Consider the following 13,518-nt stretch of genomic DNA (forward strand, 5'->3'; position numbering starts at 1 on the left):
CCACACTATCTTCTGATGCTGGACTGGTCAGCCATTATTACCGAGTGCATAGGTTCTCTATCATTACACTGTGCCCAAGGACTAGATTCCACTAAGGAAAGACTCTGGTAACAACCCAGGAGCAGGCTGCTTTGCCTCAGCAAAGTAACAAGTCAAAGTTATTTGGAACCAAAGTAACTGGTGTTCAGGATTGCAGTGAAAAAAGAAACATTTAATAGCCGGAAAAAGCGGGTGGAAGGTGGAGATGAGGTCATGGGGTGGATTCCATACCATTATCTTCCAAATGGTACACCCAAGGGAATCTGCTTGGAACAAGGGAAGGCAACTGAGTTCTGCACCCAGCTCAACCCGAATGATCTGTGCCTAATATTGGACAAAGACACTGAGATACATTTGGCTTCCTTTCGGGCTCCAAAGAATATTACAGAAAACTCATGAGAGTCCCTTTAAAATAAAATTTCCAAATTCCTATTAGTGAAAGTATTTTTGGTATACCCTTTGTTCAGTTCTTCTCTTGAAGATGTATTTTACAAATCAACAGGTAGATCATTTTACAAGTAAAATGGTTAGCATTTCAAAGTGACTTAAGATTCATAAAGAACTGTGTAACTTTCAAAAATCTGGATAGATTACCAACAGACTGCATATAAAACAGATTTGTGCGGGGCACTGGAAAGAATGGCTGAGAACAGTCTTCTGCTTTGTTTATACTCCTTAATGTTCTTCCAGAATTTTTTCTTCTAATTTTTAGTAATTGTAACAGTAATTTTTTCAAACAAAAATGAAGTATTAATAATCCTAGAAAAACAAGCTGTTTTTATTTTTGTCAGCTCTTTCAAATCCTTGTCCATGAATGTACATATCATGACATAATTCTACACCTTGTATACATAGACATGTATTCTGTCTTTTCCATAGAATTTACAATGCTGCTTATTTTGAAGGTATTAATTACAGACTTCAAAATTATAATTTTTATGGCTGTATAGTATCCTAGCAATGGATAGTACACTAAGACATATTCCTACTGCTGCTCGTGCTCTGGGTTGATTCTGCTGGTTTGCTATCCCAAATGTACTAAAACAAACTCCGTGATACATAAACTTTTCTACTTACTGTCTTAAGATAAATTTCTAGAAGTAGGATTATTGTTACAAAAGAGTAGGAGCTTTCAAAAGCTCAGTGATACGTATTACTCTTGAGTCCCAGGTGAAGTTGGATAATTTTTCATGTTTGTTTACCTTTCATATCAACTGTCAGTTCAAGACCTTATTCAATTTATCTGTTGGGTACTGACATTTTTAATCAATTTGAATAACCTCTTTTAAGGCATTTGCAAATTAACCATTTTAACTTTTGAGGGAGAGATAACACAGTTAAAACAAACTGACCAATAACTAAGTAAATAAATAGATAAATAAATAAATAATTAAAATTAAACAAACTGACCTATCTTAAAAAATAAGATGCAATGAGTAATGATTTTTGGACCAGTTCGGTGGTGTTATACACTGAAAATATAAAGAACTAAGTAATAAATCTTTTAAAAACTCTGAAGGAATGAATTTAAAAACAGTTCAGATACTGACTTCAAATACCATCAAGAGCAAGCACTTGATTCCTCAAGGCTTGAGAAATCACTGGGCAGAAAAAAACCCAAGATAAATTATCATCTTTCCATACAGGGTGACTTAAAACATTTTGTTTTTCTTTGCATCTTCATAAATCTTAAAACTCACATAAATCATTAATAGTACATGACAGGTGGCAACTGGGGTTCTCCCATTAAATGACAGTACACTTAAGAAAATTAGACTTCAGGTGTGGCTGAGCAAGGTTTTCTTTGGAACATCTTACTTACATCTGATTTTTTAAACTCCAAAATATTTCCTGTAACTCCTCCCACATTCTCTTTCTCTCCTCATTTCCCCACTCTTCGACTATTCTCAGGCCGCACTAAGTTCTATGGATTCTCTTACCTGGCCTAAGTCACAAATGTCCCACCCCATAGGCTTTCTGCCTTCGCGTTTTCGGGGTGTGTCTCAGGTAGGGAGGGGGCAGTGAGGTCTGTGACTCAACAGCAGGTGGTGGTAGTCAGCTGTTGACAAGAACAAGGGGAGGCGTATGTAAGCTCCACTTAGGGTCCTGTACATTAAAAGGTGAAGGGGCGCACCAAATTCGGCTTATACAGTATGAGCCCATCAGATCATATTCGAAGCTTAACCACTGAGAAGGGAGGAGAAAGTGAAAGGTGACTCACCAGTTCATCCTTGCTGGAAACCAACTGTGAGGCATGTTTCTCGTCCTCTTTTACCATCAGTTTCTCATATAGGTCACTGACAATGAATGAAGGGTAATACCTATCCTTTAGGGTCTCATAAACATCTCCCTGGATTTTGCAGAACACTTCAATACCTTTATTTCCTACAAGACACTGCTGGATTTCTTTGTAAAGCGATTTTTCCACAGATATTTCTTTGCTTTCCACAAAGAAATTCTGGTAAATTTCGCCAACTAATTGAGGGATTTCATTCTGAAAAACAGAAGGATGAAGAACAAGAAAGGTAAGAAATTTCATCCCTGACAAAACGGAGTATCTTCAGAATTCTCTACATTTCAAAGCTGGGAGGAAGGCGTGGAACGTACACTGGTACCAGGTGGCTCTCTGGCTTCCGTGTGCACATTCAGAACCGAGGGGTAAGAGTGAGACCCTCAAAAGACAACTGGCTCCTTAAAATGAACACTTCAGTTGAACAGTTAACAAATGCAATTTCTTTGAAATGCTGGAAGGAGAAAAATGACAACAGTTCTCTTCTTGCAATGGACTCCTCCTCGTAAATCTGAATTCCACAGCTCAAATATCAGCTAAATTCAATTTGGCTTTTTAAAATCTAATATAAATAATTGGAAGTGCCATTTCTCACTCCAAAAAAAAAAAAAAAGTCAGTATTGTATAATTTAAGAAAACAAGAAAAATGTTCTTTCAGAATGATGATTTATTGCATTATAATCAAGCTTATATTAGACGGCTTAGTCTTAAACGTTACACTTAGGTCACAGTCAGCCTGCTTCGCAAATTCAGTATCTCTTCTGGTTAACATAATATTTATATTTCCTCTAGACACATCTCATTAACTCCAGGAATGTTACACAAAGTCTTCAACAGAAGTGAAAAATGAAGACAGGGGCGCCTGGGTGGCTGAGCGTCAACTCTTGGTTTCAGCTCAGATCATGATCTCTGGGTCTTAGGGCTCTGCCGCTCAGTGCAGAGTCTGCTGGAGATTATCTCCCTCTCCCTCTCCCTCTCTCTCCCCCTTTGCTCCTCCCCCTGCTCACACTCTCTCTCTAAAAAAAATAAATAAAATCTTTTTTTAAAAAATGAAGACAATTTAACAAATGAAGATTGTGAATTCAACAAACATCCCAGAACTTTTACATCCAAATCAGTGCTGCCAGGTCAAATAGTGTTGCATTTGACAAAGCTATATGCTCCTATTCCACTGAAATCTTTCAAATTGTTTTCAGTAGTTTAGAAAAGTTCTTTAGATTGCTGTTTGCAATATTCCTTTGAGCGCAGCCAGAAGTCATTTGGAATCAAGTCTAGTAAATAAAATATATAATAAAGTAGGCAAAAACAGTATTTGGTAAAATGAGGTAATTTGTGGCTTACAAATTAACAATGAAAAGCATTTCTAAGAAGATTTAAAAATACTATGAGAGTGAATTTAATTCCTTAACCAATGTAATTTGTGGGGCGCCTGGGTGGCTCAGTCCGTTAAGCAACTGCCTTCAGCTCAGGTCATAAACCTAGAGTCCCAGAATGGAGACCCACATCAGGGTCCCTGCTCAGCAGGGAGTCTGCTTCTCCCTCTGACCCTATCCCCGCTCATGCTCTCTCTCTTTCTCTCTCTCTCAAATAAATAAATAAAAATCTTAAAAAAAAAAAAGATTTACTTACTTATTTATTTGAGAGAGAGAGAGAATCCACAAGCAGACTCCCCCACTGAGCGCAGAGCCCAGCGTGGGGCTCGATCCCAGGACCCTGAGATCATGACCTGAGCCAAAACCAAGAGTCAGCCACTAAACCAACTGGACCACCTAAGCCCCATTAATTCAATCATATTTTAAATGAAATAAAAGGAGAACAGTTGTGTAAAATATGCACGATGATATTAAAATAACAAGGTTATGAGATGGAGGTGCAGATGACAAGATCAATTCATTATAACAGCGATGTGAATATATATATATAAGTCTTTTTATAATGTGTTAAAAAAATAACTGCCTGAAAATAAATTCAATATTTTGGTACATTTATAAGTCACTTTTTTTCCCTGACTACACATTCAAAAGCATCTTTTTTGTAAATAAAATCTAATTTCATTTACTGTTAGCGGCTAGAACATAATTCCATTATTATATTTGGTTTTAAATAGTCTTTAATGTATACTTATCTTACAGCTTCATTGAGAAACAGACACAGTGTCTAACATGCACGTTTTCATCAGCTAGTGATTCATATTCCTTTGATGCTGTATGTACTACCTTGTTAGCACTCTTTAAATACTCCACAGACTCCCAAAAACTAATCAGAGCTCTCTTGTCCATCCTTTCCATGTATACTCGAAAGTGCTCTCGGTAGAAAGTACTAGCCAAGATATCTTCAAACTGAAGAATCTATTAAGGAAATTTAAGAAAAAAAATTTTTATTATCAGTTTACTTTAACTTCCAATGGATTAGTCTCTAATTCGGGAGGGGGACCTCATTTTTTAAGGTCATAGTCAGTGTAATATGGTATTTCTCTCTACTTCCTAAATTTTAAATGGAAAAAGTTTATTAAAGATTCAAAATGTACATATTCAACAAATACCAATTTTCAAATTAATCATCCACACATTCAGCAAAAGATCTATCTGACATTTACTCTGGATCAGGCACATTTCTAGAAAATGAAACAGACAAAAATCCTTGCCCTGTGGGATATACTGCTAACAGATGCTCATAATAGAAAAATTGAAGAGAAATGTCTAAAAAAACCCAGGAGGCTAGAATCTAATAGTTTGGCATTTTTGCCTTCCATCCTATTTTTATACAGCTGAGGAAAATGATTTTATATCTTGTTCTTTTGTGTACAGTATCTTTTTTTTTTTTACAAATAACTTTACTTATTACCCCGATTCCCCAAATTTTACCACCTAAACTTTAAAATCACATTCTCTCCCTGCTACACATACATACACATACACACATGGGTGCACACCACCACCACCACCATACTAAAAAAAAAAATAGGAAGCTGCAGACAAGATCAGCCTTTTACCATTGGATAAAGCCCACATTCCTAAAAACAAGAATATTTTCTTACATAAACAATGTATGATGATCAAAATAAGGAAATAAACATCAACACAGTACTATTAGCTAATCTGTCAGCCTTGCTCAGATTTATTTAAAAAATCTTTTGTAAGCATTTTAATTGGTTCATAATATTACACTGTTATGCATGTACCAAAATTACTCCTTTGTTTACCATTTTGCATGCTTACAGAAAAAGAAAAACCACATCTGGAGACACAGCGTGCAAAATCTTGAGCATAGGCTGCCACAATAGGAGAAAGCAGATCACCTTTATAATTATTCATAACTCAATTCGTTACGAGAAATGCCTCAAATTAATTTAGAAGGAACTGAAGCCCCATATCCTTAGCTCTTAGTTAGGTTTAAAAAAAAAAAAAAAAAGACACGTAAGTATAACTCAAATGCAATAAAACAAACATTTATGTTTTAAGATTCTTAAAATTTAAATTGTGGCAATTAGAATTTTTTTGGAAATGTTACTAGTAAGATCTTTCTACAATCAAGTGCATATGATCAATACGGATTTAACTCTTCTGCCAACAGTGAGCCCTCAAGAGGTTTTGTGAACAGAAAGGCTCAGGCATTTTTCTAACAACTTCTGGTGACTAATTAAAAGAGACAGCCATCTTCTGCTACAGATCACTAACAATTAGAGTCCATAAATATTTCAGTTAGTATTTAGTTAGTTTCCTAACTTTGGAAGATCACAGCATGTATCTTTATGTAAACCCTACCAGTAAAGCATTTTGAAGTACAAACTCTAACTGTACATGGTCCACAGAGGTTTCTAGGAACCGTATCAACTTTGGCTAGGGATAACACATCACTCAGAGAGCTACTGATTTTTAGTATAGGGAGAAGCCGAGCAGAAAGAGCATTCAACGAAATCTAAGGAAGTCTTCCTTGGATCAAAATGAATTCCAAGTTAGATACAAATTCATATATTTGCAAAACCAAGTTCAAAACGTCTTCTAAAATATTAGCCATTTTTAGATTTTTATTGTATCTTATGAATAGTCTATGCTCAGTTCCGAAAGTACAAATATATATATATAAATGGTAGCAAATATATCTCAAGAATAATTAAACACCTGATATATCTCTTACCTTGGCTGGTGGATTAACCAAATTCTCTGCTCCATTTGGCTTTTTTCTCTCCTCTTGAAGGAGAGAAGAGCATCTCACTGTGTAACACCTACACTAAGAGTGTGGATCGGGGTGAACAGGATGAGTAGATCGTATACTTCAGAGTCAAACGCATTCATCTGAGATTAACTCAATCTCAAGTCATTCGAGATTACTTAATTTCAGTAACTCTGAGATTTTTGTGCAGAAGTACAAAGAGAAGGGTGGGGAGGTCAAACTTGACACCACTACCGAAATCATTTTTGTAAACTATAGATGATATAATTAACATTCACTAAGGGCTTCCACACAGCACACATTGTGCTCTTAATTCATTTGTTAGTTCAGCCCTTTTCTTTCTGTCTGAAGATCCCTGGTAATTCTGGGAGGGATGCTACCATAGTCAATGGTCTCTAGGTAGCAGACAAAATACTGTCCTGGTAGACGTTACATTACTAAAGGCCATACAGCATTTCGGGCAGGAAGGCAGATCATTATCTATTCCTCTTCAGGAAGTTTTATTTACGATTTTTCAGTCTCTCCCAGTCCAACCTGATCTGGTTTCATCATGCATATTTTGTGAACTTAAGTTCTGTGTTTTGTGTGGGTTGCTACCTCTTACCAGCTAGTTAATTTTTCTCCAGGAAAAGCACTCAGAAGTACCTCAGGGCCTTAGAGGAATGAACATGTTCCTAATGTACCCAACATGTTACCAAGAGTGACATAGGACCAGGATTCTCTAGTTTCAAAACATCCACAATTTACTCATGAGGCTATCTCCAGTATACTAATGAGAATATGTAGAATTAGGATCTTGGGAATGATGTTTTTATCCTAAAAGAAGAGATTACAATTGGATTTTTCCTACATCTATATCATCACTAAACACACTCCCATAATAATCAATGCCAGTAATAATATTTAGTGAGTGCTCATATACCATGTGGTGTACGTATCCCATTATGTGCATTATTTAATGGTCGCCACCCAAAGGATACATACAATTATCCTGATTTTACAAATGGAGTACAAAGAAGCGCACTTGTCCAAAGTCAATCTCAGTAGATATAGGATTGAGAGCCAGGCTTTCTGACTCTAGCACAGCTTCTTAACCATAATTAAACAGTTCCTCTCCTTAAGAAATTACCTGATTTGTGTGTGTAGCAAACTACAAATAGTATGGAATTCAAGAAGGAAAGACGAATTTAGGAAAGATGCTCTCCAAGAATTCCAGCAGAAACAGAAACTCAGAGAATCTTCATATTCAAGTGCAGAGTCCTGCCTGAGCTACACTCGATGGTGTTCACTCTGGACGGGTCTTGGATCAAATATAAATTGATATGAAAACTGATCTTAGACAGTGGGTTGGAAGATGGGGGTGGTGGAGTAGGAGGATCACAGGCTCACCTTGTCCCACATACAAAACTAGATAACTTTCAAATCATCCTAAATGCCCCAGAAACTGACCTGAAGGCTGGCAGAACAAACTTCATAACTAAAGGTAGAGAATAAGTCACCCAGAAGGTAGGAAGTGTGGACATGCGGCTTGGGAGAGAAATGGATCCCTGTGCTGTGATGAGGAAGAAGCCAGGGTCACAGACAAGGATGAATGACAGGGGAGAGTGGGGGAAAACAAATCCCCACAGTAACTGGCTTAGAAAGTAAGAGGGGCCAAATTTCGTGACTTCTGGCAACCAGTGGGGCTTGAAGCCTGTAATTCTAAAGGTCAGTGGACTGGGCTGGGATAGAGCCTGGAGGGGGCTGTGCTGCTCTCAGAGAGAAGGCCAGCAAACAACCTGCAGACATACAGAATGGAAACACAGATCTGAAGAGCACCCGGGGCACACAGTGGGGAGGTTATTCACTCATTTCGGAGTGTATCCCAGAGAGGCAGTGTTCATGGAGAGACCACTCTGGGAACAAAGGAACTGGCCATATATATGCATCTCCCTCCCCCACCCCTCAGCATAAGTGCAGGGCCACCTGCAGGAACCAGCACTATTCCCACACTCACTACCTAACCTGCTTGTACCAAGCACCCCTCAACCCTGTGCTGCAGCGGAACTGCCCCTCCCAGTCATGCTTGCCTCAGTCCCAGCATGGCAGGGCCCCTTCCCCAGAAGACCAGCCCAAACCCCTGCTCACACCATGTGCCCCGACTCAACAGTTTTGTAGTTCTGTTGGCAGTGGTGACAGGTCTCACTTCACAAGCGGTCTGAGCACACCTGGTTAAAAGGTACCACATTCAGGGCAGGGACCAAACACTGCCCACAACAGGCAAAGAGAGCCTCTCCAGATAACTGGCCTGAAGGATAAAGCAGCCAGGACAAAACAGCAGAACACATACACCACACACTGGAGACACTCCCAGAAGCACCAGATCTTGGGGAACAAGGGAGACTACATGGCAGGGCACTATAGGACCTCTTCTTCAGAAGGCCATTACCCTCAAGAACAGGAGATATAGCTGACTTTCCTAAAAGAGAGAAACAGGCAGAGATGTAGACAAAATGAGAAGACAGAAATTTATCCCAAAGAGGGCGCCTGGGTGGCTCAGTCAGTTAAGCATCTACCTTCAGCTCAGGTCATGATCTCAGGGTCCTGGGATTGAGCACCACATCAGGCTCCCTGCTCAGCAGGGAGTCTGCTCTCTCCTTCTGCCCCTCCCCTGGCACTCACTCACATGCACTCTCTCTCTCTCTAAATAAATAAAATCTTTAAAAAAAAAAAAAAAAGAAATTTATCCCAAATGAAAGAACAGGAACAGGACAAGGTCACAGCCAGAGAGCTAAGTGAAACAGGTATCAGTAACATGTTTTATGGAGTATTTAAAGCAATGATCATAAGGATACTCACTGGACTTGAGAAAAGGTGGAAGACATGAGTGTCTTATATGTCTTACACAGAGATAAGGAATAATAAGCAGAGATAAAGGGCTCAAAAAACAAAATGAGAAACATGCTTGAAAGAATGAACAGCAGGCTGGAAGAAGCAGAGGAACAAATTAATGACCTAGAAGACAGAGTAATGGAAAGTAATCAAGGTGAACAAAAGAGAGAAAAAAGAATATGCAAAAAGAGAATAGGGAACTCAGTGACTCCATCAAATGTAGTAACATTTGTATTACAGGAGTCCCAGAAGAAGAAGAAAGAGAAAAAGGGGCAGAAAATTTATGTGAAGAAATAATACCTGAAAACTTCCTGAATGTGGGGAAGGAAACAGATATCCAGATCGAGGAGGCACAGAGAACCTCCAACAAAATCAACAAAAGCAGATCCACACCAAGACATATTGTAATTAAATTGGCAAAACACATGATAATGAACAAAGTTTAAAAGCAGTAAGACAAAAGAAGACCAATAACCCCATGAGGCTATTGGGATTTTTCAGCAGAAACTTTCCAAGCCAGAAAGGCATGGCATGATATATTCAAAGTGCTGAACAGGAAAAATCTGCAGCCAAGAATACTCTATCCAGCAAGGCTATCATTCAGAATAGGAGAGATGAGTTTCCCAGACAAACAAAAACTAAAGGAGTTCATGACCACTAAGCCAGCTCTGCAAGAAATATTAAAAGGCAAACTTTGAATAGAAAGGAGAGACCAAAAATGACAGTAGATAGGTAGGAAACACCACAGCAGTAAAAATGAGTATTTCAGTATAAAATCAGTCAAGGAACTCACAAAAGGATGTAAAACATGATAAAGAACATGAGGAGGAGAGAAATAAAGAATGGGTACAACTTAAATGACCATGAATTTAATACAGACTACTATATGCAGAAGAGGTTATATACAAACCTAATGGTAACCATATATCAAAACCCACTAATAAATATGCAAAGAATAAAGGAAAGAAATCCAAATATATCACTAAGGAAAATGAGAAACATGAAAGAGAGAAAGACAAGACCAGAGAAAATCTTCAGAAACAACCACAAAAGAAATAAAATGACAACAAATATGTATATCAATAATTACTTTGAATGTAAATGGACTACACACTCCAATCAAAAGACATACTGTGACAGAATGGATAAAAAAACAAGACCCATCCATATGCTGCCTACATGAGACTCATTTTAGACCTAAAGACACCTGCAGATTGAGGGGTGCTTGGGTGGCTCAGCCAGTTGAACATCCAACTCTTGATTTCAGCTCAGGCCTTGATCTCAGGGTCATGAGTTCAAGCCCCACAATGGGATCCACACTGCACATGGAGCCTACTTAAAAAAAAAAAAAAAAAAATGACACGTGCAGATTGAAAGTGAGGAGACAGAGAATATCTATCATGAAGACAGATGTCAAAAGAAATCTGGAGTAGCAATACTTATATCAGACAAACTAGACTTTAAAACAAAGACTGTAACAAGAGACAAAGAAGGACACTATATAATAAATGATAAAGGGGACAACCCAACAAGAAGATACAACAATTGTAAATATTTAATGCACCCAAATGGAAGCACCCAAATATATAAAACAGTTAATAACAAACATAAAGGACTAATTGATGATAATACAGTAATAGTAGGGGACTTTAACTCCCTCTTTATATCAATGGACAGGTCATCCAATCATAAAATCAACAGGGAAACAATGGCTTTGATGATACATTGGACCAGGTGGATTTAATAGATATATTCAGAACATTTCATCCTAAACCAGCAGAATACACATTCTTTCCAGGAGCACATAGAACATTCTCCAGAACAGATCAGATATTAGGCCTCAAAACAAGTCTCAATAAATTCAAAAAAAGATCCAAGTTATATCCTGCATCTTTTCTGACTACAATGCTATGCTAAACGCTACTGCTAAAACTAGAAATCAACCAAAGAAAAAATCTGTAAAGACCAAAATTACATGGAGGTTAAATAACATGCTACTAAACAATGGATGAGTCAACCAGGAAGTCAAAGAAGAAATAAGAAAAATATATAGAAATAAATGAAAATAAAACACAACAGCTCAAAACCTTGGGATGCAGCAAAAGCAGTTCTAAGAGGAAATATATAGCAATACAGGCCTACCTCAAAAAGCAAGAAAAATCTCAAATAAACAACGTAACCTTACACCTAAAGAACCTAGAAAAAGAACAACAAATGAAACCTAAACCCAGAAGAAGGAAATAAGACTAGAGCAGAAATAAATGATATAGAATCTAAAACAAAAACAAAATAAACACCAAATAACAAACAAAACCAATGGAATAGATTAATAAAACCAGGACCTGGTTCTTTGAAAAAAAATTAACAAAATTGACAAATCTCTAGCTAGATTTAACAAGAAAAAAAGAGAAAGGACTCAAAATCACAAATGAGAGAGGAGAAATAACAGCCAATACCACAGAAATACAAATAATTACAAGGAATATTATGAAAAAATATGTGCCAACAAATTGGACAACATAGAAGAAATGGATAAATTCCTAGAAACATATAAACTACCAAAACTGAAACAGGAAGAATTAGAAAATTTGAACACCAGCAAAGAGACTGAATCAGTAATCAAAAAACTCCCAAAAAAACAAAAGTCCAAGGCCTGATGGTTTCACAGGTGAATTCTACCAAACATTTAAAGAAGAGTTAATACCTATTCTTCTCAAACTATTCCAAAAAAATAGAAAAGGAAGGAAAACTTCCAAATTCATTCTATGAGGACAGCATTATTCTGACACCAAAATCAGATAAAGACACCACTAAAAAGGAGAGCCATAGGCCAATATCCCTGATGAACACAGATGGAAAAATGCTCAACAAAATTCTAGCTAAATGAATTCAACAATACATTAAAAAAAAATCATCCACCACGATCAAATGGGATTTCTTCCTGGGTTGCAAGGGTGGTTCAATATTCACCCAAAAAACACCCAACACCCAAAAAACAAATAATCTAATTAAAAAATGGACAGAAGACATGGAGAGACATTTCTCCAAAGAAGACATCCAGATGGCCAACAGACACATGAAAAGATGCTTATCACTTATCATCAGGGAAATGCAAATCAAAACTACTACATCACCTCACACCTGTCAAATTGGCTAAAAACAAAAACACAAGAAACAACAGGTGTTCGTGAGGATGTGGAGAAAAAGGAAGCCTAGTGCACTGCTGGTAGGAGAGCTAACTGTGGAAAACAGTTTGGAGGTTGCTCAGAAAGTTAAAAACAGAATTACCTTAGAATCCAATAATTGCACTACTGGGTATTTACCCAAAGAATACAAGAACACTAATTCAAAGGGATACATGCACCCCGATGTTTATAGCAGCATTATTTACAATAGCCAACATATGGAAGCAGCCCAAGTAGCCACTGACTGATGAATGGGTAAAGAAGTAGCACGCGCGCACGTGTGTGTGTGTCGCATGAGTGCACACACACATGCTGGAGTGTATAATGGAATATTATTCAGCCATAAAAAAAAGTGAAATCTTGCCATTTGCAAGGACGTGGATGGTACTAGAGAGTATTATGCTAAATGAAATGTCAGTCAGAGAAAGACAAATATCATACGATTTTATTCCTATGTGGAAAACAAGTGAGCAATGGGAAGGAAAAAAAGAGAGAGAGAGAAACCAAGAAACAGAAAACTGACGGCTACCAGAGGGAAAGGAGATGCAGGAATGGGTTAAATAGTTGATGAGCACTGGGTGATGTGTGGAATCATTGAATCACTATATTGTGCACCTGAAACTAATATAACACTATATGTTAATTAACTGGAATTAAAATAAAAACTTATATGTGGTTAAGGGGAAAAATAAAGGGGGGGAAATTGGAGGGGGAGATGAACCATGAGAGACTATGGACCCTGAGAAACAAACTGAGGGTTCTAGAGGGGAGGGGGTTGGGGAGATGGGTTAGCCTGGTGATGGGTATTAAAGAGTGCACGTATTCAATGGAGCACTGGGTGTTATATGCAAACAATGAATCATGGAACACTACATCAAAAACTAATGATGTAATGTATGGCAATTAACATTAAAAAAAAAAAGATTGATCTTATCTATGTCTTGAATGTTTAACAGATTT

At 37.5% G+C, this 13,518-nt stretch overlaps 1 protein-coding gene across 4 annotated transcripts in view; it reads right to left on the minus strand.

Annotated features, from left to right (window-relative positions):
* Positions 1-13,518, minus strand: part of SNX25 (sorting nexin 25) — a 131,934-nt gene that overhangs the window by 25,406 nt on the left and 93,010 nt on the right. For all 4 annotated transcript variants that reach the window (XM_035004238.1, XM_035004237.1, XM_035004236.1 and 1 more), the window contains 2 exons: positions 4,546-4,677; positions 2,261-2,533 (listed from right to left, as the gene is read on the minus strand). In XM_035004238.1, coding sequence (XP_034860129.1) covers positions 2,261-2,533; positions 4,546-4,677 — 405 coding nt within the window. The remainder of the gene's footprint in view (positions 1-2,260; positions 2,534-4,545; positions 4,678-13,518) is intronic.

Source organism: Mirounga leonina, unplaced genomic scaffold, assembly GCF_011800145.1.
Source record: "Mirounga leonina isolate KUSES-001 unplaced genomic scaffold, KU_Mleo_1.0 Mir_128, whole genome shotgun sequence".
Lineage (NCBI taxonomy): Eukaryota > Metazoa > Chordata > Mammalia > Carnivora > Phocidae > Mirounga > Mirounga leonina.